Source organism: Lipophrys pholis (assembly GCF_963383615.2).
Source record: "Lipophrys pholis genome assembly, chromosome: 2".
NCBI classification, from domain to species: Eukaryota; Metazoa; Chordata; class Actinopteri; order Blenniiformes; family Blenniidae; genus Lipophrys; species Lipophrys pholis.
In genome coordinates, this window is record NC_137636.1 from 4,155,315 (window position 1) to 4,180,303 (window position 24,989).

A 24,989-nucleotide genomic window follows, 5' to 3' on the forward strand; every position below is an offset into this window, starting at 1 on the left:
CGTTCTGCTCCCTCTGGCCGAAGGGTCATAAGATTCTAAAAGTTCCTTCTATTTGATATCATCGCACCTTGTTTCACCGTGGTCATAATGTTATGGCTGATCAGTGTTTTTCTTATTAGAAAAGTCTTTATTCTTGATGTTACTTTGCTAAAAGAAGAAAACAAAAATCAAGTTATTGACTATTAAGTTGCAGGGCTGCGAAAGAAAATCAAAGAAGCGGCAGAAATTTGTCAAATTTCAAGTCGTCACAGGAAAATCTAAAATAATTGCAAATCAAATACTAAATAAACAAAATATAAAGTTAGCATAAACTTTCATGGGTGTACCAGTAGACGTTACATGTTCATAAGAGCTTTCCATAAACAAACTGACTTTATGTGAACAAACAGAACAAAATCTAAACCTTTTCAATCCTAAACAGAGAAAATTAACAAACGATCATGTGTGAGAAGCTTCAGACGCACATTATTAATACTAAGATTTGACTAAAGAAAAGTATTAGACTGTTCCTCCCCTAGGGGGGGGCGCCAGAGAGCCTGAACTGGGAGCAACTGTAATGGGAACAAATTGTAATTACACTAAAACTGAAACAGGTACCACAGTTGCAGACTAAACATAAAGATTTAACACAAAATCCAAAATGGCAGGAGAAGAGTTTTATCGTTTCCGGATCCAAACAGCTTCTAAAAATATCACCTTATAATGTGAAAAACATCTGGAAAAACCACCGTTCAACCAAAAAAATACTGTGCGACACAAAAGATGGAAGGAAAACTCAGAGGTAGACCAAGAAGCACCGAGTTCACTTTACTGTATTTTCTGGATTATAAGTCACTACAAGTACTTTTTTTAAAATCAGAAGTCAAGACTATTCCCTTAAACATCAACCGAACTAACAAATCCCAAATATCTTCACATAACGAGACATCTGAGAGGTGTACGATCTTATTTCACTCTGTTAATCTTGGAAAAACTACAGAGAACATTGTATCAATTTGTATTTCTGTCATATGGTAAATTTCAAAATGTTCATTTATTTCAGTTTTACTGTGCAGCTTTTTTTTTTTCACGAGACATTTTCTTTGCTTTGTCGGTTAAATATGGAAAGAAAAAACATTTCTGTGGTGCTGTAGCAGCGTTTTGCTGTCATGCAGTGACACCTAGTGGTCAGGGACGGTATATACTGTATATTCTGATGGATAGGTCACATGACCAGCCAAACTTCTCAAAAGATCGGCAACTCATAGTCTTAAGAATTTGGTAATCCTGAGTTGTTGTTTTTTAATATATTTCCACTTTATCAATGTACCAAGTCTAAGTGTAATTTGATAACGTTTAACGATTTATTCACAAAGAAAAATCAAACAGAGTTGAATGTTTGAACGATTCTTTAGTCGTCTTCAAACGACTGATTTTGTTTGTACACAAATGTGAGAATTTGACCTTTGACCTGGAGTTGGTTTATTCTGCCAGAATCAGATCACGCTCTACGCTTGTTCGAAGACGAGTCCACTTATCGCTGCTCGCGGCTCGTTGTACCTCTGCGGGAGTACGTGACCTTTACCTGGCGGCCGTGTCGGACTCCACACGGTGTCACGTGTTCCCGCTTCAATCTGAGCTCGGATCAAATCGATAGGTCTACACTCGAAAACCTTAAAAACCTTTCAACACTCTGGAAAACCAAGGGAGCATGGCCTCCTCCAGCAAAACGCTGTTAAGTAGGGGTGTGTGTGTGTGTGTGTGTGTGTGTGTGTGTGTGTGTGTGTGTGTGTGTGTGTGCGCGCGCTGAGAGTCCTGAGAGAGACGGAGGCAGTCGGAGTAGATAGACAGCGGTTAAATAGCCACTCATGCTAGAGGGAAGCAAGTGCTTTAAAACAAGGTTAAATAACACTTAGCACATCCATCAACTGCCTCTTCAAAAAGGAAAAAAAGAAAAAGGAAAAAACACGATTGTGATTCTGCTTGTTAGATAGAACTTCAATACCCTCATCCATACATTCATTACATAAAACGGAGAAAGTAGAGGAGGGTAGAGCTCGTGGCTCGCCACATTTAAAGGTTTATTTAGCAGCCGGCCGTTATTCAGTCGGCTCATTACGCCGAGCCGGACCTGGAATCGCACGATGAATGGAAGCGACTGAGGGGCGGCATCGTTAATCGATATTGTGCTGGTGCGCAGAGCAGCCCTATTTGTTGTGAAAGAGCGAGAGGGGGAGGGGGAGGGGGGGAGAACAAGGAAAGATGGGAGCGGCGGAATCAGAAAATAACGAGAGAATAACGAGAGAGCGAGTGAGGGATGGAGGCAGGGACGTCCCCATTGAGTGTGCCTAATGAGGAAGAGCGTGCAGGGATCATTATCAAGAAGCCTCATTAGCAAGTTGTGGCTGAGGAGAGGAGAGGGAGCCGCCGAGAGAAAAGAGGGGGGAAATTTCAGAAAATAAATTGCTTCCAATTCAATATTCATGGATAAAGAGCTGGCTTCCTTTCACACTTATCTTTTTTCATTATGTGTAAATGCCGCGGCAGCTCAGGCAACTTCCACAGGAAACAGGCAATTAAAGTTAACTAGGCGAAGCCTGCTCCCCGCAGGACGCCACTGTCAGGTGGAACCGGCGTCGACGCCAACCAGCTGCCGGCGGTCGCCACGCTACGCCCTCATCCTGCTCTCCGCGGTGCTTCTGGAGCTCAGCGCCGCTCCTCCAGGAACAAAACCCACACCGCAACCCGCGAAGCCGCGCCTGCGTGACACTGCAACGCCACACGGCTGCAGCCGGCCCGTCAAGGTCCGACTCACCACGCCGCCGCAGGTCTGCCGCGGCGCCGACATGCCAACGCCGATCCTTCGAGGCCACGGCAACATCCGAGTGAAAACCCAAAACTGCGGTTGTGTTTGTTTTTTTTCCAGTGTCTGTCTACATGACAACGTTACGTGAGGTACGAAAACCTTCAAGTGACAACAAACGTGGGTGTCCGTGTGCATGACGACGGCGCTTGGAGCCACTGAAAATGCAACCTTTTGAAAACGGCTCCCAAGGTGGAACTTTTTGAAAATGCTCCAGTTCCATGAAACCAGGGGAAAAAAAACAACTTTAAAAAATAAATAAATAAAATTCTCCAGACATCATTTTCACAACATTGCTGTTAAAATGCAAAAGTAAAAAAAAAAAAAAAAAAGCTGCGGTTTTTTTTTCACGTGAAGCGTTGTATAAATGAGGTCAAGTTAACAATGTTGCTGCAATGGTGTAATCTTGTCATATTTAGCCTTTATTTTGTCAGGAGAACCACATTGAGATTAATAATCTCTTTTACAAGTGTGTCCTGAGGGGCTGGGGGGGGGGGGGGGGGGGGGGGGGGGGTGCGAGGGTCCAGTGCGTGTTTTATTTTTTAATTGTTCTCGAACTGTGGGGAAAACCGGAGTACCCACACACACACACACACACCAAAGTCCAAAACTGGTGAAAAAATATCAAAATCAAAAACGGTGTCGGTCCTTAAAAACAATAGTGACGTGAAAAGAGTCCAACCAGCAGGAAATGAAGCCAGAAACAGTCACAAGAAACAATCTAAAAGTATAGTAGCTCTCGAAAGGCGTCCCTTCTACTTGACAATTATACTTCTAATCGGTAACAGAGTACAGCTCAAGCATGGTAACACTTGCTATACTCGAGTACTACTTTACAGTGTGGCGAATGCATTATAAAGTAATGTCACTACTTTTGGCCTTCATACTTAAGTAACTGATCACTTCCCTAAGCCTTGTTGTAACTGAATACAGAGTAATCTCTCAGTAGTACTCCAGTAAAAACTGGTATTTTGAGGCACTTGTAGTAATCATTTTTAAATGTGTTTTTTTGTAGCACTTTGGGATTTGTTTGCCAAATGTAAAGTGCATTACAAATGAAATGTATTATTATTATCTTCATCTATTTTATGGCTCGACTTGAAAACGGTACTTTTACTCAAGTACAGAGTGCAGTAGTTGTACTCGAGACATTCTGTTGTCGCCACAGACGCAGGAGGCCTCGGGGTTTCTCCTCAGATTAGCATTCACGCGATACGTGATGAGCGGCACGCCGCCTCCAACCGGCTCGTTAAAGGTTATCAGACGACCATCTCAGCCGGCGTGGAAATCATGGAAATGAGGGAAGCAGCGTGGAAAGGAGACGCCCGCCGACACTCATCAAATCAGGCCGAATCGTGCGTCTCCCACAAGAGAAAAACTAAAAACACGAGACGCGTCCGTCTCTATTCCCTTCATGTTGGAAATGACATCACAGCTCAGATGATCTTTAGTCCTGCAGCCAAAACTCACACTACATGATTCCGCTACAGAAATGGGGTTTTAGATATTTCTACTCCGTCTAGAATCGACACGCAAAATGTAAAACCCCGTCGTCAATTTAGCTGCAGAGATTCCTGCACATTTTCACAAAGTACTTTCGTGCTAATGCTGCTTGTTCACAAATAAAATAAAGGCTGCTCGCTTTAACAGCGACCGTCCGTATCCGTTTCTCACTTCAGACTGCCGGTTTGTCACGGCGGCGACAGAAACAGTCCAGCCACCTCAAGACCAAAGAACCATTTACATAATATTTTCACGTTAAAAGTAAAACTTCCGTTGTGTTTTGGGGATTCCTTTAGCCACTGAAAACACGACTTTTTGAAAACAGCTCAGATTCAATGCGCACGAGGCAAAACGCTACTTTTCTGAGGTGCTACTAATGCTCATACACACCATGGCTGTAGTAACTAGTTCTACTGCACATGCTCAGCAGATCGACAATAACAACAATGTCTTCCTCCAGAGTGTCGTGACTCCAGATTCTCCTGGGACTTTGGTAGTTTTATAGTTTACAGTCACTGTAATAACAATCCAACTTGGTCGTCAGTTCATACGAATTTCCGTGTTCTCCCATTGTTAATGTTTATAGCCAATGTGTGTATGTGTGTGTGTGGTTTCATCACAAAAACAAACAGCATCAACTGGTGGCCTGGCAGGGTAACTACACCATGGAAACTGTTTCACCGGCAACTTGGCCTTATGTTTGACACCGCTGCTTTGTACCAAACACACCTCGTCTGTGTGTGTGTGTGTGTGTGTGTGTGTGTGTGTGGGGGGACTCGGGTCCGGTTTAATGACGCCTCGGTCGCACTGCAGAGACGTGGAGATTGATCACCTGCCACAGCTTTGGCCCAGTAATTAAAAAGAGCGAAAGAGTGTGTGTGTGTGTGTGTGTGTGTGTGTGTGTGTGTGTGTGTGTGTGTGTGTGTGTGTGTGTGTGTGTGTGTGTGTGTGTGTGTGTGTGTGTGTGTGTGTGTGTGTGTGTGTGTGTGTGTGTGTGTGTGTGTGTGTGTGTGTGTACGCACTTATTCAGGACCTGCACAGCTTTAATGAAACCAGGATCTCTCATGTTTTCTACACTCTCACTGAGGAAAAAAAAAAAAAGGCGGTAATTACCTTTAGAAGTCGGGGTTGTGCTCCCGGCTCATTTACCTTAATCGAATTTCGATATCCGCCTCTCGTTGGACTTGACCCCGGAGCCACGGGAATAAAGTAACCGCCCACTAACCTCGGCTACAGAGGGCCAATCAAAGGGTCAGTTATCCATCAGGGTCCAGAGCCGCCTATTAAAGAGCGACTCTGCTCAGATGATTAAACAAAAGCAGATGGGAGACCAAAGAAAGGCTGTTTGTCTGGACCTGTTTCAGGTTATGGAAACAATTAAGAGGCCAATTACTGATTTTTGTAGTGCACTTCTCTCCTCCACTGAAGTCTGGAGGGCTGCAGATGCTTTTAAGTAAAACTGTGAAATATGAAGGGAATGGGGCTCGCAGAATTAGAAGAGTAGAAAGACTAAAGGGCCAGAAAAAAACAACAACAATCCAGCGAGTGAAGAAAACCTGCTTTCAACAGAGATCTGACACATTTCTGATCTGATTAAAGAATACGATACTGTGGCTGCAGACGGCTCGACAGAGCAGTTACCTCCAGATAAAATCTGATAACACTGATGGAAACGGTTCAGCTGCTTTATGAGGAAATCCGCAAACAAAATGTCTTTTTTTTTTTTTTTTTTTTTAAACCATACCTAGACAAAAACATGCCAAAGCTGCAAAATGTAATCTGTAGTTCAGATGCTCCACTAGATGTGTGCATATTTGAAGTTTGATTTTAGTGGTGTGCTCACTTCACTGCGAGCGTTGAGAAAAGTACCCGGTACTTCACAGAGCTTCACAGTGTTTGTCCAGAACCGTGTTAATATTCTATTGTACTTGTTAATGAATCACTCGGAAACTCGGCTCGTTAGGAAATAGCTGATTGAGGCGGGTCGAATCATGTGACCACGAGGGAGGAGAGCTTCCTGTTCTCCTGATTCTGAACACCTCTTCTCGTCTCTAAAGCTCAATACCTGCGGAGTTCATTCGACTGTAATCTCTGCTGCTGTCGCGGCGCTTTTCTGACAAAACGGCGGTCAAATCCTGCTGTTGGGTCAGAGGTGAAGCCTTTCATCTAATTAAAGTGCAGCCAAAGTGAAACCTGAGAGACCGGATGGCGGTCTGCACGCAGTCTCTTCGCCTCATGCCTGAGGGGAGGAGCTTAGGGCGAGTCGACGTCCATCACGGAGTCAACACAGTAAGCAGTTTGAAATACTCTCAGGCCCAGGAAGAACATGCAAACTCAACCTCTTACTTTGATGGAGCAACACCAACTACTTCACCCTCTGCAGGTGAAGACGGATTGTTGTAAATGTTTGTTCTCTGCAGCATGTCTGTGCTGCTGTTTGATCTTGCAAATGAAACCACAAATTCGTGGCCTGGGATGCCAACTACACAATTTTCAGCATTTCTGCAGAAACCGATTTCGTTTTCAAAACATTGTGTAAACGCAGCCAAAGACAACCTTCCCAGGCTCAATGTCAACATATGCAAAGAAATCGTTAATTAGGTTTCCATGTTTTGTGCGTTCACGCTCTGCAAATTCAAAATATTAAGACACAAAAACTTTGTGATTTCCTCATTAAAAAAAAAAAATAAATCAGCTGAGGTAAACTAGTGGCAAGAGAAAGAACACTGTTCCAAACATCAGCTACTGATCGTTACTGCGATATCCAGCATTATTGGTGATATTGTACCATCCGTTCAGATATTCTAAAATTTAAACTGTTTGGATCAAGAAACAATCATTTAAAAAATGAACTCTTCTTTTGCTGACTTCTTCATTTCTTCAACATATTAACTGTTACACTTCTGGTTTTGCACTAGAGTGTAATTCATAGCTGTACTTCTTCCAATATTACACTCTCAATAAATCTAGTTTTAATGTTTTTACAGATTTCACCCTCTGAAGCTCTCTGCTGCCCTCTAACAGAGAAACACCCCACACATTGACAAGCACTGGTCTACGATAGAATCCCTAAAAGATTCAACGTGCTTTGTAGTTAAAATACATGTCTGTGCTACATAAACAAGGTAAACACAAAAATGCCGAGAAGGCTGCTTTCGCCAAAGAAACGACTTTACATGTGACGTCTGAGAGAAGAAGCAGCTGCTCTGTGCTGCCGACAGGTCATGGTCAACCAACAATCAGACAAATTCCGGCACATTGACGGCATACTGCAAACATCATTAACCCGTATAAAAATATAATAAACCGCTGTAGACGGGGGCAAGTCTGCACAGGAGACGAGGACGCTGCTCTGCGTTCAGCGTCAACATGGAGATGTGAACGCACAGCTGCAGATTAACGCACTAAGCTACTTTTATCCCCTTTCCAGCCCCGTTCCTCCTGGTTCTGTCGCCCTTTTCCCGGGTTATCCTTGAAAAGCTCACTTGAGGCGCCGACGTGTGAAATGACCTGCGAGCGTAAACGCAGCATGCGTAAACGCAGCATGCGTCTACGCCGCGGCGGTCCCCGTCTGGCGCGTGCAGATTTGCCCCCGGCGTCGGGTCGAATGAAGGTAAAAGAGGAGGTATACACACAGTGAGAGGCAGATTGGGAAGTCCACGTACCCCGATGATCGCATTCAGCTCGGTCATGGTCACCTGCTTGGCGCGCTCGACGGCCTGAGCCACCTGCTGCTGGTGCTGCGAGCAGAGATGGAGGTTAGAGAGCTCAACAACGTCACCTCACTCACTTCCTGTGTGTAAAAAGCTTCAAATCACTGTACTCAGTTTATTCAGCGTCTGTAAGAAGGAAGCATTTGTGGGATGAGCAGTGGCTTGAGCCCAAATCTTTTCTGTCAGTTTCTCTTTGCTGCAGCGCTCGGACAGTTCGGCTGCACAATTCAAATTTATCTTTATCGCGATTTTAACTTTACTGACTTCATGCACTGCACGATGACGTTAAAATGTGTTTACTCATTTATCACAAGTCATACTGTAATACTCAACAGCAGTCTATTGATTCTCTCATGTTTGACTAATATCATGCAGCTTTCTCGGGTGGAGTCTGCTCCAAGGATCGGCATGCAACATTTAATCTGGATTAAACCGCGTGTCCTTCAAACTGGTGTCCTACAAAAACGTCAGCGATAAACCGCAGCGTGAGCATCCCAAGAAAACCGTTTTCTGGTCATATCAGGGACCACGCTGTCTTCTGCAGCTCTACAGTGAAGGTTTGGAGGATGCCGATGGCTCTCTGCTCAGATAATCCAGTATAACCGGCACCCAGACCACCTCTGGTCCCATAACACTGGAGGCTTTCCAGGCCCGTTTGCCAGACGTAGGCAGACGGTGTGAATCTGTAGCAGCGTCTTTCTTATTGAAAAAATGAGGATCATCAACATCTCAATGGAGAGAGATTATTAGTGGTATTCCCACATCTCCGCCATCAGTTCTTCGACACATTACTGTTCCTTTAATTAAAAAGTTGTTGAAATAACGATTCGTCTTCGGTCTTCAATTATTCAATCCACAAAAAAGCACCAAAAGAAGATCTTGAACAAATAAAATCTGTTTGGGAAATTTCGTGGGCGTGGCCTGAATACTCCGCTCTGCTGCTGATCCCACAGATGCATGCTCCTTGCAACTTTGGCCACATTTAAAAAGGGAAATAAAGTTTTTCAATGAAATAAGATTAATTGCCGAGAAACATTGTTACACTGAAATAATAAAAAACTACCACACATTTTCTGAAACTTGTACACAGCGCTACGTTTTTCAATTCAGCTGGATTTCTAGGACAACAACTTCTGGTGTCAAGCTGCTGCTGATGATGAGGAGGATGAGGATGAGGATGAGGATGAGGATGACGACGATGACACTCACCTCTTGTGACAAGAACGGCATGATCTGAGCCAGAATCGCATTGAGGCGTTTGGCAATTTCCGTCTGTAAGAGAAGAGAGAGAGAATCTGAGCCGGGCGGTCTGAGTGGGCGTCGTGCCAGGGACCGACACAAGAGCCACGGTTCAATTACCTTTTAAAACAACACTAATGTCTGCAGTGTCCATCAGGGCAGATCATGTCTCTCTTAACCAAACTCGGACGGCCTCAGAACAAATTTACTTCCCCGTCTCTCCTGCCTCCATTAGGCCCGGGCCTTATTTCATTAGGAGCCTGAAATATGCTAATACCATCTGGCTGGAGAAATCCTAATGAGGTCCATACTTCATAATTACAGCACATGCAGAGCGGGGGAGGGGGGCAGACAGGTTAACTCTCCGGTCCTATCTATCAGAGGCATCTTTGGTATCGACCACAGAATATTAGCCGGCAGAGTAAGATGATCCTGCAGAGCTGGACGGAGCACTTTACCGCGTTTGGACAAATGGATGTGCAGCGCCGGCCGCCCACCGCCCACCGCACTCCAGCGTCCCGAGACGATTTGGTCAGGGCTATTTTTTTTTTTTCTTCTCCCCCCTCAAAACCTGCACTTCCCAGTGAAAGAGAGGAAGAGAGGAGGGAGACAAAGAGAAGGAGGAGGAGGAGGACAGAACGGTGGAGTGAAGCCTCTGATTTGACACTAAGGTAATGTGATTTGACTGAACCGGGGGAGGAGAACTAATTGATTGTGAGAGATTCGGGGTGGAGGCCCAGCAGGTGTGGGTCGGTTGAAGAGGTCCTTCCCGCCCGTTTTCTACACTCCTACATTCCACTCATTTTTTTCCTTTAACCTTGTTTGACTGTGAACGGGGGGGAAGAGGAGGAGGAGGGAGGAGAAAGAAAAAAGAAGAGCTTTGCTGGCCTGTTGGGAATTATCTCCAGACCGATCTCAAGTGAAGACGTGAAATTCTCGCTGGAAGGGGGGGGCGGGGGGGCGTCTTTTTACAATGGTGCTCGGAGCCACTGAAATCGCAACTTTTTGAAAACTGCTCCAAACGGTGGAACTTTTCAAGAACGCACGTTGTAGTGTAAACGGTCGAAAAACAGCACCACCTCCTGGCCTGGCATGCCAACTACATCGTTTTCAGTGTTTGTCGTTTTTGTGCAAACGGACATTTTCAAAATGTCACCATGTAAAAGAAAAACTTTTCTGAAAGAAAAACCCAAAGAATGATGCGTGTTCACTTGAAACGCTGTGTAACAGATGCACTGTGCTGCCCTCCTCCTCTTCCTCCACCACCTCCTCCTCCTCCTGCACCACCACCTCCTCCTCCTCCACCACCCCCTCCTCCTCCACCTCAAAGCGTTCTTCACGCCCCTCAATGTTAATCTCCTCTCCTCTGTGCTCCCCCTCCTCTTCCCCCTCTTCTTCTGTTGCTGGGGCAACGCTATCTGGCACGGCTGATCGTTATGTAAATTGGGCTGGGGCTCTGACCAGAACAGCCTGTAAAATCATATTAGGCGCAGCACAGAGGCAGGTCATTAAATTGAATTTTCGGCCTGTCGATCTGATCGGCACGGGAAATTAATGAGGGATAACTGGGGGGGGGGGGGGGGGGGGGGGGGGGGACGAAGAGGGGGAGGAGGGTGGATGCACAGAGGTGGGGGTGGCTGGGGGAAGCTCTTTGGAGACTCATAAACCATCATCATTAGCGGGGGCTGGATACAATGACACGTAGTGGGGTAAGAGTATCACACCACTTCTCTGGAAATGGCTGCGAGGCGAGCAACATGGGGCCTGTAGAAGCAGCGGTGTGCTGATACACTCCGCTATTACAGCTCCTACACTACAAAACCCTCACTCACACAGAAAGGCGTCCATTTGTTCTCGGCAAATCACCACTTCACAGCCACCATTTGAAGCCAGAAACATCGGTGGGACTCAGGTGCACTCTGCCTCTTTTTCAGCGCTTCGATTGTTTATTGTGTCGTGGTAAAAAAAAAGAAATCTGAGGTTTCACTCTGAAAGAGAACGAGGAGCGACCGGGGGCTTCACAAGCAGGGCCTCCTTCAGAGGCAATGCAATGATTGCTGCAATTAGTTTTGTTCAAGTCAGTTTAGTGGCTGAGCTGCTGTCTCTGTGCAGAGCGTCAATTTTGATGAGTTACTTCTTTGTAACCTCCTGTTTACTGGTATAGCAGCGCAGTGTTATGAACGACGCCACATCCTCAATGGCTTATAGAGTTCCAGTTGTTTTTCTAAACAAACACATTCCCATCACATCACAACACTTTAATTTAAGACGCTAGAATCACTGAAAAGGTCAAAAATCTTTGACATAATCTTGAGGAAGCTTTTCCGATCTCTCTGCATCTTCCACTGAGCAGCTTAACGTCACCGTCTCTTTAATGGAGAACTCATCACTCACTGACCCTGAAATAAGTCAATGTTCCTGAGGTACAATTAGCATCGTTACGTCCTTGATTAGACCATATACAGACCCGGTCCCGATTAACCCTTTAGATCAGATTCTAATTTGCAGAACTGACAGAATATTATCAATAACACACTGTGATGCAACATCATTCCTCTTCCGTTTTTAGCTGATGGCTATAAACAAATGAGTGTAACTGTCACTGTTAGTCAGGTTCCACTGAGCTCCTCACTCAGGCCCCGTTTAGGAGATGTCCTCAAGAGAATACTGAAAACTTTTGTTGCATTTTGGCTTTTTCTTTCCATGACGACGCTCAGAGCCACTGAAAACACTCCACTCTGCCTCCATGGCAATACGGCCGTAGTTGATAGTTGTTCTGCACATGCTCAGTAGACGGACAATAACAACTTTGTTTTCCTCCAGACTGTCAGGACTCCATATCCTCCTGGGACGTGGTAGTTTAATAGTTGACAGTCACTTTAATAGCAATGCAACTTTGTCGTATGTCTATACGAATATCCATGTACTCGCCCTTGCTAATATTTATAGCGTATTGTTCTCTGTGGGCACGTGTGTTTAGTTTCATTACAAAAACAACCAACAGCACCAACTTGTGGCCTGGCATGCCAAGTACGTCACTTTCTGCGTTATTGCCATTTCTGTGGAAACGGAAATGATTTTCAAAATGTAAACGTGAAACTTTTCTGAAAAAGGACGTGTTTTCACTTGAGACATGTAAACGAGGCCTGAAAGAGCTTCCGTCCCTCTGTGTCCTGGTTAGTGAGAACACCGTGATGCTTTAGCATTTTACAAAACAGCTTTCTCAAGTAAAAGGTTACTATTCGAAAAAACTCCTGTTTGGCTCGTTCATCCTAAAAATGTGCCTGACAGCTTTTTTTTTTTTTTTTTTTACTAAAAGTTTGCGAACTTCCTAAGAAATTAACCCCCGAGCTGAAATATGAGTTTAGAGACAGGAAATCAGACAATGGAGCAGACTTCCCTTTCATTTCTATCTCTGTTTTTCTTTTCGCCGCCTATTTTTTGCAACGCCGTAGGATGTTAGGGCAAACATAACTCACAGGTCGACCTGAGGAGAATTACTCCGCCGGGCCGTTATCGGCCACATCTCGTGCTTCTTTTTCAAATTTACTCACTTGGCTCCATTCAGAGTTCACACGTGTTAAAGAGGGTGAGCGGGCACGCGGCGTGTTTGAGTGACTTTTTGACAGCCATTTTGAAGGAGGGGAAAAAAAAAAAACCACTGGTAACACGTCCAACGACTCGCAGCACTCCAGAACGACTCCCACTTTACTTTGGAGGCTCTGTTTTCCACGGTGCTTTTAGTGGCGGGCAGCGACAGGCACTGGAAAGGGTTTATTGTCACTTAAAACCACTGAGAACAGAAGCCTTTGAGCGAGCAGGAGCTTTTCACTGCAGCGCCACAATTACAGGTACTCAGGGTTGTCTAGTAGTGGCAGAGCTTGGAGAGCCCCCCCCCCCTCCCCTTCATCTCCACCTCTCTCCACTGCATCCCCCCCGTCAATGGTGCGTTGAAAGCCATTTGGCTGTTTGTCGCTGCAGGCATTAGCCCCCGAGTGGAGAACAGAGTCTCCCTGACGAGGATTCAATTGGCGAGGAAAACAAGTGGCATATGATGTGGGGGGGATGGGGGGTGAGGGAGGAAGGGGGGGGGGGGGGGGTGGGGGGATGCCTGTTTGGGAATCATCTTCTCAGTCGGAGCAGAGGAAGAAAGAGGCACTTAGAGGTATCTTGTTCATTACAAATGCATGAAGGATAGTTTGCATGTCGTTCTATTTAGAGCTCACACACAGAAAAAGAAGAGTGACATGTTGTTTCCTGTTGGGTGGGTGGGGGTGGGGGTGGGGGTGGGGGTGGGGGTGGGGGCGTGGGGGGACTGTTTTGTAAAGGATTACATCTGATTTCGTTCACATCACCTCACAAATTGTTGGGTTTTTTTTGGGGTTGTCATTCTGAATTATGCAGTTTCCATGTACACACAGGGTCACGTGGGTGGTGCAGTGGTTAGCTATGGGAGCCTTCGTTGGTGGAGTTTGCGTGTTCTCCCTGTGCGTGATTAGTTTGTTTTCTTGCACGTAGGATTGTGTGTCTGCGTGCTTGACCCGTTGACCTGTCCTGAGTGTAACCTGCCTATTTACCACGTCAGCTGGGAGCACGTGTCCCATGAACCTGGAGGTTCTGACTCAGCGTTGTATCCGTTAGCGTATGGCGTGTTACTGAACCATCAGTTCATGGTAAAGCTCCTTTCTACGAGCCGTTTAATAAAAGCAGTAGCTGATATGTTGTTCATAACCAAACATCAACGAGATGATGAATCTGGGTTCAGTTCCAGGTTTCAGTTGTCGATGTTTTCCTTTCGTGTGTGTGTGTATGTGTGTGTGTGGTTCACAGCTGCTACGCCCAAAAACTCAACTGTGTTGACGTAGAAAAAAAGAATGGCCGTATGAAAACAGCCAAAGTTGTATGAAGTGGGAATAGACGGATGGATGTACATGGAGGGAGGAGGGGGTGTAGCACTGTTATGGTCCTCCTCACGCTGGGCTATCGAAATCAAGCACGTCTCACAGCCTCCGGTAACCTCCACCTCCCTGGAGAGGCTGCTTGTGTGATCTCAGAGTCAGTTTGTTTTGGCTTTGAGACAGATCGGCCATCATCACCTTGGCAAACAATTCCAGGAATCCTGTATAAATTATTCATCTGCACAATCCCCCCGTCCTCCTCCTCCTCCTCCCCTCCCCCTCCTCCCCCTCCAGGAAACGGACACAGCTTCCCTCCATAAAGCACTTTCTCCTTTTCATTCATTCAACAAGTGAGAGAGAATCAACGCCGGCTGGCGAGATGGCTTAAAAAAAAAAATAATAAAAAAATTCCTGCTGCTCGTTTTGTTTCCAGTTCATCAGAAGAGGAACCGAAAAGGTAGATATAAACAGCGACCACATCAGAGAGGAGAGGCGGTGGAAAAACAAAAAAACAAAGCAGCCCCCGCCACCGAGTCAGCAGGGCAGCAAGCTGAGGCAGCCTAATGAGCTGCGCTAATTAAAATCACTTATTGACAGCGAGTGAGGGTGATTACCTCCACCCTGCACTCTGTGCATCATAAGAGACACTGTCAAAACAAATTACCCCCCGGCAGTCTCATAGCAGCAACACACACACACACACACACACACACACACACACACACACACACACACACACACACACGCACACACACACACACACACACACACAGTGTGTGTAAGGGCCCACTGACACGACCATCATTTCAAGTGAAAACGTGAAACATTTCGTTTAGAGTGCCATAACGCTGCTCAGAGGCACTGAAAATGAGACTTTTTGGAAAAGGCTCTCTCAGTGGAAATTTTCAAAAATGCTCGGGCGCCATCGCCACGCATCACAGTAGTGAAAACATTTTTTTCCAGCCTCCCAGCTATTGAGCATGCGTACCACGGTCACAGCAAAGAGTTTATCTGCACATGTGGGAGTCACCAACCACACCAACCACCAGGAAGAACATGCAACCTCAACTTCTTTGATGCTAAAAACTTCCCCTTCTGAAGGTGAAGATGGATATTAGTAAACTGAATAAGGCGCAGTTTACATTTTCATAGTGATTTGGGGTCCGTTTACACGAAGCCACTGAAAATGTAACTTTTTAAAAATAATCCCTCTCTGTGGAAACGGGGGAAAATGCAACTTTTGTGAAACTCTGCAACTGCGCATGCGCAAAACGACCATAGTAAATAGTTTTTCTGCACATGCTCAGTAGATGGACAATAACAACAATGTTTTCCTTTAGAGTGTCATGACTCCCACTTCATATTCTCCTGGGACTTGGTACTTTTATTTTGACGGTCACTGTAATAACAATCCAACTTGTTTGTCTTATACGAATGTCTGGGTACTCACATTGTTAATGTTTATGGAGTATTGTAATCTGTACACGTGTGTGGTTTCATTACAAAAACAAACAGCACCCACTAGTGGCCCAACATGCTAACTACATCATTTTCAGCGTGAACGTGGTTCAGCGGTTGCCATGTAAATGGACATTGTTTTCAAAATACAAAAAAGATCTGTTTTCCCTTGTAAATGAGGTCTAAGACGTTGCCTCCCCTCCTGCTTCTTCTTCTCGCTGCAGATTGAATTCAGCTCATCTTTTTCTGTTATAAATCTTCAGCACGAGTGAAGTAATGAGCCGCCCGCATCCAATAGTGGAGCCTCCGTCCAATAACAGGGACGGCTAAGGACCCGTCTGTTTACCCCACGCTGATGTCATCACAAACAGCCGATCAGCAGGGATGGGGTAGATGCGGGGGTGGGGTGGGGGTGGGGGGGATCATGCATTATTCAGAGAGGTGCAACGTCTCCAGCGGGCTTATTGATAAACAAAGGAGATGCACCGGAGAGGACAAGTCGATTAACCCATTTACCAACCCAAAGCCTCTCTCTGCGGCCGTCTCCACCCCTCCCCCCCTCCTCCTTCAACCCCCACCCTGTTGGTGATGAGTGACGTGGTGGGAGAAGGCAGGTGAAGCTCCTTGATGAAGAGGGCACACACCTCGCGAACACACACACACAAACAGCAGCAGCAGCAACAAAAACACGTCTGATGAATTACGCAGCATGCCGCTGTTCCAACAGACCCACCCTCCCACTGATGCCATTAACCTTCTGGATCTGAGGGCCACAAAGACCCTGCACCCCCCCTCCCGCTCTCATACATCATATCACACCACTAATGACACGGGCCATCATTCACATTGCATGGTCGTGGTGGAGGAGGGGAGGGAGGCAACAGAAAGACAAGAGGGCAACCAGAAGGAGAGTCTGAATCAGGAACTCTACCGTGAAATAAACTAAAGTATCAATTAGCGTTAGTGGATTTGTCTGAAGAAGGAAACACGTGGGCCTCGTTTACGTGACAATGTGAGGTGCAGAGGAACTATGTACTACGGCCAGGGTGCACATGCACAGCAGCGTTTCAGGGAGGCTGTGATTCCCCCGTTTCCACGGCGACAGTCTGAACATTTTCAAGAACTGATGTCCCACCCCCCCCTCCTCGGTTTCAGCGAGATGGAAGTTATCGCATTTCTAAGTGGCGTTTTCAGTGGCGCTGAGCACCGTCGTCGTGTAAACAGACGGCCAGAATAGAACCAAAGTTTTTCAGCATGATGTATTTAGATTCAACGTACTCCATTAAAGATCTTCATGAGCGGAGCTGACTTCTCAGATCACAGCGTCTCGGGGTAAATGATGTCAGATTTGCTTGAGTAGCTAGCATCGCTACATGCCGCCTTGTTTTCATTTCCCCGATGCGAGTACTGCCAAACTGAACAGTTTTTTTTCTACCGTCCGACATCGCTGTAGCCCCATCGAGTGTAGCTCCATCCACCGGCTATATGACCATGACTACATGGAGGAAACTAACCGGGTAAACAGAATGATATCTGCAGGGCTGATTAGCCGTTTAATGGTTTAACCAACCAGTTCAAGTGTGTGAAAATGTTAAAGTGAGTGTAAAATAAGAGCATCTGGAGAGCATGTTCATCTTTTCTTGCTCCTTTTAGGTGAGCAGAATAACACATTATGCCGCCTGAACGGCCTCGGGTCGCATCCTCCACCGAATCGAGCCGTTTCACAGTGTTGTTTACAGGAGTAATGAGACTCCAACGGCTCTGTGATTAATAGAATATCACGTATTCAGCAGGACTGAGGACCGTCAGACACATTCATCTATCAATCAGGGGTGTTTCTTTAAGGATCATTCTGCCTTCAGGACACACAGCAGTGTTCTGCTTCACAAACAACCGAGAAGCCGTTCTCTGAAGTCCGATTTACCAGAACATTACAGCGAAGCCAAACGCCGAGGGACACACACACACACACACACACACACTCTCACTAAGATACAAAGGCATAAGCCTTCAAAATGAAAGCATGTAGCAGTTTCCCAGGTCCCCGTAGAGCCGGGTGTTACAGAAGTTTCACGTTTACGTGGCAACATTCTGAAAACAATGTCCGTTTACACAGAGACGGTAGAAAAGATGAAAATTATGATCAGAGAACAAAACACTGTAAACGTTAACAGTGTGAGAAGACAGACATTCGTATGGACAGACGGCCAAGTTGGATTGTTATCACGGTGACTGTCAACTGTAAAACTACAAGTCCCAGGAGAATGTGGACCACCTTATGTTGTTTTTGCCCTGTTGGGTCTCAAAGTTTCTCCACTGCAGTGTGATGCTCAGCGCTGAGTGGCAGCTGAACTAATGAGCTTTTAACCCAAAAAGCTGGAGAGAGGCAGCGTGCACACACACACACATACACACAGTCTGCCAAACCCTTGACTCTAATCTTATCAAACCGTCCCCATCGGGCAGCGTGCCCTTCGCGTTGTTTAGCCTGTCAGCGTTTTCTCTGCAGGAAGCCGGCGTGTGACGGCTGCTCAAGGTGTTTTCAGGATGAGGGTAGACACTGGGGTCAGGTACGCATGCATATGTACGTGTGTGTAGAACAACAGTAGTGTTATGGCTGTACACAGGGCGGCTCCATACCTGTTTGTGCATCTCGATGTTGAGCCCATAGGACATCTCGTAGTACTGTAAAACAAAGAGGAGAGGAAACGTTAGCAGATAAAGCCCGAGCTGCGAGGACTGAATCGCAGAAGTAATTACAGGCAGATGTTTATCTTTAATAATGCACTGACATCCATCCCTAATTGTGCAGAACAAAATACAAAGTTCCTCTTGACTTTTCCCCGCTGAGGAGCAGAAAATGTGTTTGTGCAACAAGGCTGTAAACACCAGAGCTCTGACATTTTTATTAGTCCTCAGACGCACGCGGACAATAAAAAGGGAGGCTGAATACGCGCCACAGAACGAGACGTTAAAAACTCGGCGACATCAAACAAACGGGGACGACTTAATGTGGCAACAGACGCCGTTCACACCACCAAGTGAGCGCCAGAAACGGTTGGCTGTTTGCACGAGGACAGTATTAGTTACAGCGCTACTTTGACCTGTGATGTCGTGACTGAAGCTGCAGGTTGGGGGGGCGGAGCTAGTAACTAGTAATAACAAAGGTCGAATGAAGTAATAAATACAAGTAGTTTCCCGTTTACGCAACATTTCATATGAAAACTCGAGTTTGGTTTCAGGGACATTTTGCGTTCACACAGCAATGTTTTGAAAATGACAACGGTTGTGGTAAAATGTTTTCCTCCATCGTCTCCTGGGATTTGGTCGTTTTATAGTCGACCGTACGAATGTCCTTGTTCTCTCGTTGTTAATGTTCACGGCGTGTTGTTCTCTGTGAACATGTGTGTGCTTTCATTACAAAAAACAAACAACAGCGCCCACTCGTGGCCTGGCATGCTAACTACATGGTTCTCAGAGTTTCATCGTTTTCAGAACGCGGCCATGTGAAGGTTTTCTGGAACGAAAACGCAAAAGCGCGGCGTTTCTACTTGAAAGAAGTAAACAGGGACTTGGAGGCTGTGAGGAGAAAATGTTAAATAAATTATTAATGTCAACTGGAACTAATTTTACTCCAAACTAATTTTTAGGCACTTCACTTTTTAAATTTGCAAAGTTTTCTTCTAAAATCTAAACGATTACCTAAGTTAAGCTGCTTACAACTTAGTGAAAATATGTACTAGTTAAACTGTTTCACTTTTTATAAGTCACATTTTACTCTTTAATTACATAAGACACAGTGAGGCTCTAAGGTTTCATATTGGAGAGGCTGTAAAGAGCAAGAATCATATAAAATGTGGCTTAAAAACACCCAATAAATACAACTTCATCATTTTCAAGCATCATCGAAATGTTTAGAGTATAATTCTATATCTGTGCAAATCCTTTACTCAAAGGCTGCACAAAAATCGAAAGAAATTAAGCGTACAGTTCCACATTATGTAAAGAAATGTATTAAATTTACATATGAGGAGGTGTTAAGAGCAAATCTTTGGGTTCATCATGAAAATCGATGCCAATTTTCTGGTGGCGTTTTTGCTCGGAGGGCTTCTTTAAAATCCACAGAAATGTAGATTACGATCGTAGTATTCAGATAAAAACCTTCAAAGTTCACATGTGAAATGAGCAAATGTCACACTTGCAATGGTTTGTCTCTCATTCAATAAAACCGGATTTTTTTTTTTAGAGTTTCGATTCGTTATCAAAACAGATTTTAAAGAGTTTTGACTTTTTCTGCTTGAAGGCAGTTTAGAATCCAGACAAGTTGTAGAGTGAGTAAAAAAAAATACTCATAATTTGCATTTTACAGGCTTTAAATGACTCATCTGTATTTTCAGTGAAAAAAAATGTCTGATTAGTTCTATTAAATCTAATTGCGTTTTATTAATGGAGCACAGATCAAACCAAAGCCAGGAAACTGAAGACCTCTATCACCCCATCTATAACCAAATAAACTTTTATTTCTTTGGTTAATTCTAAGATAAATGCATTTGTAAGAACTATAACCTGTAATCTATTTAGGAAAAACACAGTCTCCTGATATGTGAGACTCCCCCGCCCCTGGTGTGACCCCCCACTGCTCCCTCAGGGTGAGTTAAGAGGTTAAAAAAAAAAAAAAAGAGCACAGGAAGCCGCTCTGATTCATGCACAAAGCCTGCAGACCCGTCATTAACCCCCCGCGGTTCACTCCGGGGGAGGGGTGGTGGTAAAGACGACCTCGGAGCCACAAAAGAAAATGTGGCGGTGGGGGGGTGGGGGGTGGGGGTCGTCACGCCCTGCAATCAATAGCTGGACATTTGACCCCTCTGCTAGAGTTTAACTGCCGAAAACACTCGGACAGTGTCAATGGGGAGAATACAACTTTTTGAAAACGTTGCTACGGCGCATACAAATATCTGTGTCGTCGCCATTTTTCAATGTTTATAGCATGTTGTTCTCTGCGTGCACGTGCGTGTGGTTTTGTTTCAAAATTAACCGACAGCGCCAACTCGTGGCCGGGCATGCTAATGTCACAGTATTCTGCCGTTGCTGTGGAAACGGACATCGTTTTCAAAACGCTGCCGCGCAAACCAGTAGCTGCTCTCACCATGACGTAGTGACGCTGCATCTCCGTCTTCTCGTTGGCCAGTTTGTCGTACTCCACTTTGAGGCTTTGAGGAAGAGAAGAGGGATTGTTAAGACTCGCAGAGCGAACGCTTTCCCCCGCAGGAGGAAACCCCGAACATGTGTTTTCACTGTGTTTCACACAAAGAAGCCGGAGTCAGGTAACCAGACGGGAGGCGTATTGTTCCTGTTTGAAAGAGTCAGTCTAAAGCTGCCTTCACACTGCAGGCAGGTCTGTGTGACCCAGTCTGAACAGCAGAAATACAGTTTTTAAATCTGATCCAGATAACTTTCCCACATCGGTACAGCCTTTTGAACTCAGACTGTTGGAGTCTAACTGTGGTGGAGGCAGGTCGTATGGATGGATACATCAAATTACCAAATATAATAATTGATACAAAAACTCTGCTTCTTTTTTTCCCCCCATTGATGAACACAGTAAATTACATATTAATGCAGCGATGTCAAACATAAGACCCACGGGGCAAAGCTGGTCCACACAAAGCAAATGGCAAAAATTTCAAAGAAAATATGAAAAAAAAAATTTTTAACAACTTTTTTAAGAGTAGCAGATACAACTCAATACTGCGTCTCGAGCTGAGGTGTTGGTGATGCTGCCATCAAAGAGAGTTGCCCCGTTGCTATCAAACTAGCTTCAAAGCCATGCTGTCAGGGTTAGTTTGCAAAAACATGCATAATGCAACAGTTTGGACATTTCACTACATTTTCGCACAATGAAGTTTCATTAAAATTGGCTTTATGTTGAGATTATTGTCATTTTGTGGAGTAATTGTTTTTTTTCTTTGTGAATATATAAATATTTTCATCATCTGCATAAAGAAAAACTCAAATGTAAAAAGGTTATTTTGGCACTATAACCGGTCCGGCCCACTCAAAATGAGATTGTGCTGTATGTAGCCTTAGACGCCCCTGAATTAATGAGTGGAACTACAAAGCAGCAGCTTCCTCTTCTTGTTTTTGTTGGGTTTTTTTAGCCGTTACCTGTGGTACTGCGCCTGCAGGAACTGAAACTCGTCTTTGATCCGATCACAGGACTCGGCCACAGTGAACTTGAAACCAGGCTGTCCCGGCTGGTGAGGTGCCTGCAGAGTGCAAAGGTTGGAGATACCACAGGTGTAAATATCATCGTCTCACACACACACACACACACACACACACACACACACACACACACACACTCCTCCACCTCCTCATTGTTTGTCTCAGCTCCCCAGAGGAAGGAGAGCGTGCACGGTGACAGAGGTGGATCACTCAATCTGTCCACAGGTAGATAACAGGGGAGGCCTCAACATGTGGCATCTATGTGCCGTTAATGTGTTGAAATGCCTCTCTGACACAGTGCACGGAGAAGATACGGACAAGAGGATGATAATCCACAGAGGTTCAACAAAATTTGCATTTTCTCTGCACACCATCAAAAGTGAAAAGATGTGGAGGAGCAGCTCCACTCTCGACATCTAATGAGGCTCTTTTAAAAAGGGCAGAAAGGTGGCTGGATGCACTCACCGGATGCCGGCCTTGTGGATACATGTCGGTGCGTAACACGGATTGAGAATGGGTTGGATTGGGGTGTTTTGATCTGTCAGTAATCCCGGAGAAGGTGCGGTAAATCACCGCCACCCCCGCCCTGGCTGGATGCGCAGGATGGCGGCGGACAAAGCCTTTTTCTGGGCAATCAGAGCCCAAGAGGTGGATGGATGTGCCTCCACCTCCTCCACCTCCTCCTCCGTCCTCCTTTTGTACCTAAACAAACAGAAAACAGAGCTGAGGAGCTGGGTTTATCATCAAATTAACTTCTTATTCCTCCTGATCTGTGCCAAAAAAATGCATCAATCTGCAAAGCAAAGTGGGCAAAAAAATCATGTCGGATCACAAGCATGAAAGAAATCCCAAAGTTTCTAAAAAAAATCTTAATTTTTTTGCAAGAATTGCTTTTCTTTTTTCTTGTGAATCTACTGAGTTGTCTTCCACAACGCGTGTTTTTCGGTGGTCCGGGAGGATCAGAAAACAAGGAACTGGCTGCTTTCAGAGGCATAAAGCCGCCTCACCACCACCACCACCACCACCTCCACCTCCTCCCTCCTCCCGCACCTCCTCCTGCCGTCTTGTTAGCTTCTCTCCACGCAGCCCCTCTTTACCTTTGTCTCGTACCGAGTCCTCCTCTGCACAGGTAACAACAAATAGTATCCACACACGGGTTTAAAATCCTCCACTTGTCACGACAGACCGGATAAAACAGACCGGAAATTAACGTGCGTTTCTTCTCGTCTTCGCTCTCTCCCCCCCGGGAGTCCGCGGTGCTCCCGCCTCGGAGAACCGCCGCTCCGTCCGGGTCGGACACTCTCTCTCTCCCCGCTCGGAAACCACCTCGACCGGGGAAGGAGGGAGGAGAGGAGGAGGGGGTGGGGGGGGTGGGCGAGAGGCGAGCTGTCCACAGACTTCAAAAGAAAACCCCGTTTAGAATCCAGTAGCAACGCGCGCCGCTCGTCCGGTTAGTCCAAAGATTTTCGTTGTTCTTTTTGGTTGTTTTTTGGTGAAAAATGTCCGCCGATAGGAAGCCGCGCGCCCGCCTGCAGTCGGTACCACACACAGACTGTGCAATGACACGAGGACCCGACGAACGGGAGAGGGCCAGGCGCCGACCAATCACGTCGCTCCGATCCCACGGGCCAATCAGGAGGCGGAACCCCCACGTGGGGTGCGGCTGGTCTCCGCCGCGCTCTGATTGGTCCGCCATGCGTGACCTCACCTTGTTCGCCATTTTGGATCTGAAGTGACATTCAGTTGCGTTGAACAACTTGTTTTGAAACAAAGTTCGATAATTTATGTCTTCGCAGCTTCAGTACATCACTTCATCACACATTCTACACTCGTATCAGTCAAAACCGAACCTATTCTCACTCGCACGCTTCTGTAAATTCAAAAAATCCGAGAATATCTTGTGTTTGACTCCATGAACGGCAACAAACCAAAGTAGGAACTGACCAACGTGAAACAGAAACTTTAGGCTCCAAGAGAAGCACAGCACCAAGAAAAAGAGAACTTTACCAACATTCATGTACAAATCACAACTAAAGGGTGCTTTAAGGTCAAAAACGAAAGCTAAACAATGAAAATAAATCACAAAAAGTCAGTAAAGCTACATTGACCCCACTATTGTGGAGTTTAATCCATTTAAATGTCCTGGATTATCGTAAAAGTATTTCTTCAACTTTGCCTATTAGACAATTAGTGAATTATTTTAAAGCATAAATACCCATAAACATGGCACAAACACAATAAGCGGCTTTAATAACACGGCTTGAAACAAAAATCATTCACACAATAATACAAAATAGAAATCGGCAGATGAAGGACCACCACCCATTAAAGTCAACAACAGGGACGAAATTATGCTTGTGAAGTCAATATAATCAATAAACATCTAATTAGCTTCAAAAAAGATATTCCAGAAATACTTAATTTCCCCACGAGGAACTTTCCAGTTAGACAATAATCAAACGTATTTTGGACAAATGGACAATAACGTCCTTTAAAAAAAAACACCAACACAGTACTTCTAGGAGCTCTCCAAAACTTACCACATTACCAGTGGGAAATTTCTTGTAATTTATGAATCTACCACATCAAAGTGTACATGGAAGATCACCTATACTTATATAATATACTATATATACTCTAATTGTTTAACACACACCAAAAGTCTCCCGCTATCATCATTTTCTTGCTACTGGTGAACGCACCATAACACCTACTTATGTATATCAAGAAATTCATCTGGATTAGTTACATCAACGTGCTGCATGGGAACTGGATGCTAGGACCTTTTCCCATTTCCCACACCAGGCACAATAATAACGGTAACTTCACTTGTAAAATAATACAAACAAACTGATTCAGGGAATTGGCAAGTGGGACATATCCCAGTTACTCATGGATGCACAATAACACCAATATATGTTTATAAAGATTGGAACCTTTCCAAAATCCCACTTACATGACTGAATACACATTGACACCAACATGTATATGAGGTTTTACAAACACATTAAGTAAACTCATAATGCAACAAGAAAAACACCAACGGACCATTTCTAGGAAGTTGGAAATTTCACTGTTTGTTATGATGAACACACCACAATACCAATATTG

At 45.1% G+C, this 24,989-nt stretch overlaps 1 protein-coding gene across 2 annotated transcripts in view; it reads right to left on the reverse strand.

The window, feature by feature from the left end:
- Positions 1-23,399, reverse strand: part of tle3b (TLE family member 3, transcriptional corepressor b) — a 40,281-nt gene extending 16,882 nt beyond the window's left edge. The window contains exons 1-7 of one of the 2 annotated variants that reach the window (XM_080458374.1): positions 22,976-23,399; positions 22,344-22,580; positions 21,819-21,919; positions 20,800-20,863; positions 18,294-18,338; positions 9,268-9,330; positions 8,011-8,085 (exon numbers count right to left, since the gene is read on the reverse strand). In XM_080458374.1, the coding sequence (XP_080314500.1) occupies positions 8,011-8,085; positions 9,268-9,330; positions 18,294-18,338; positions 20,800-20,863; positions 21,819-21,919; positions 22,344-22,367 (372 nt within the window). In that variant the 5' untranslated portion in view covers positions 22,368-22,580; positions 22,976-23,399. Of the gene's footprint in view, positions 1-7,980; positions 8,086-9,267; positions 9,331-18,293; positions 18,339-20,799; positions 20,864-21,818; positions 21,920-22,343; positions 22,581-22,975 lie in introns of both variants that reach the window. The other variant, XM_080458373.1, reaches the window with a different exon arrangement.
- Positions 23,400-24,989: the final 1,590 nt, after the last annotated feature.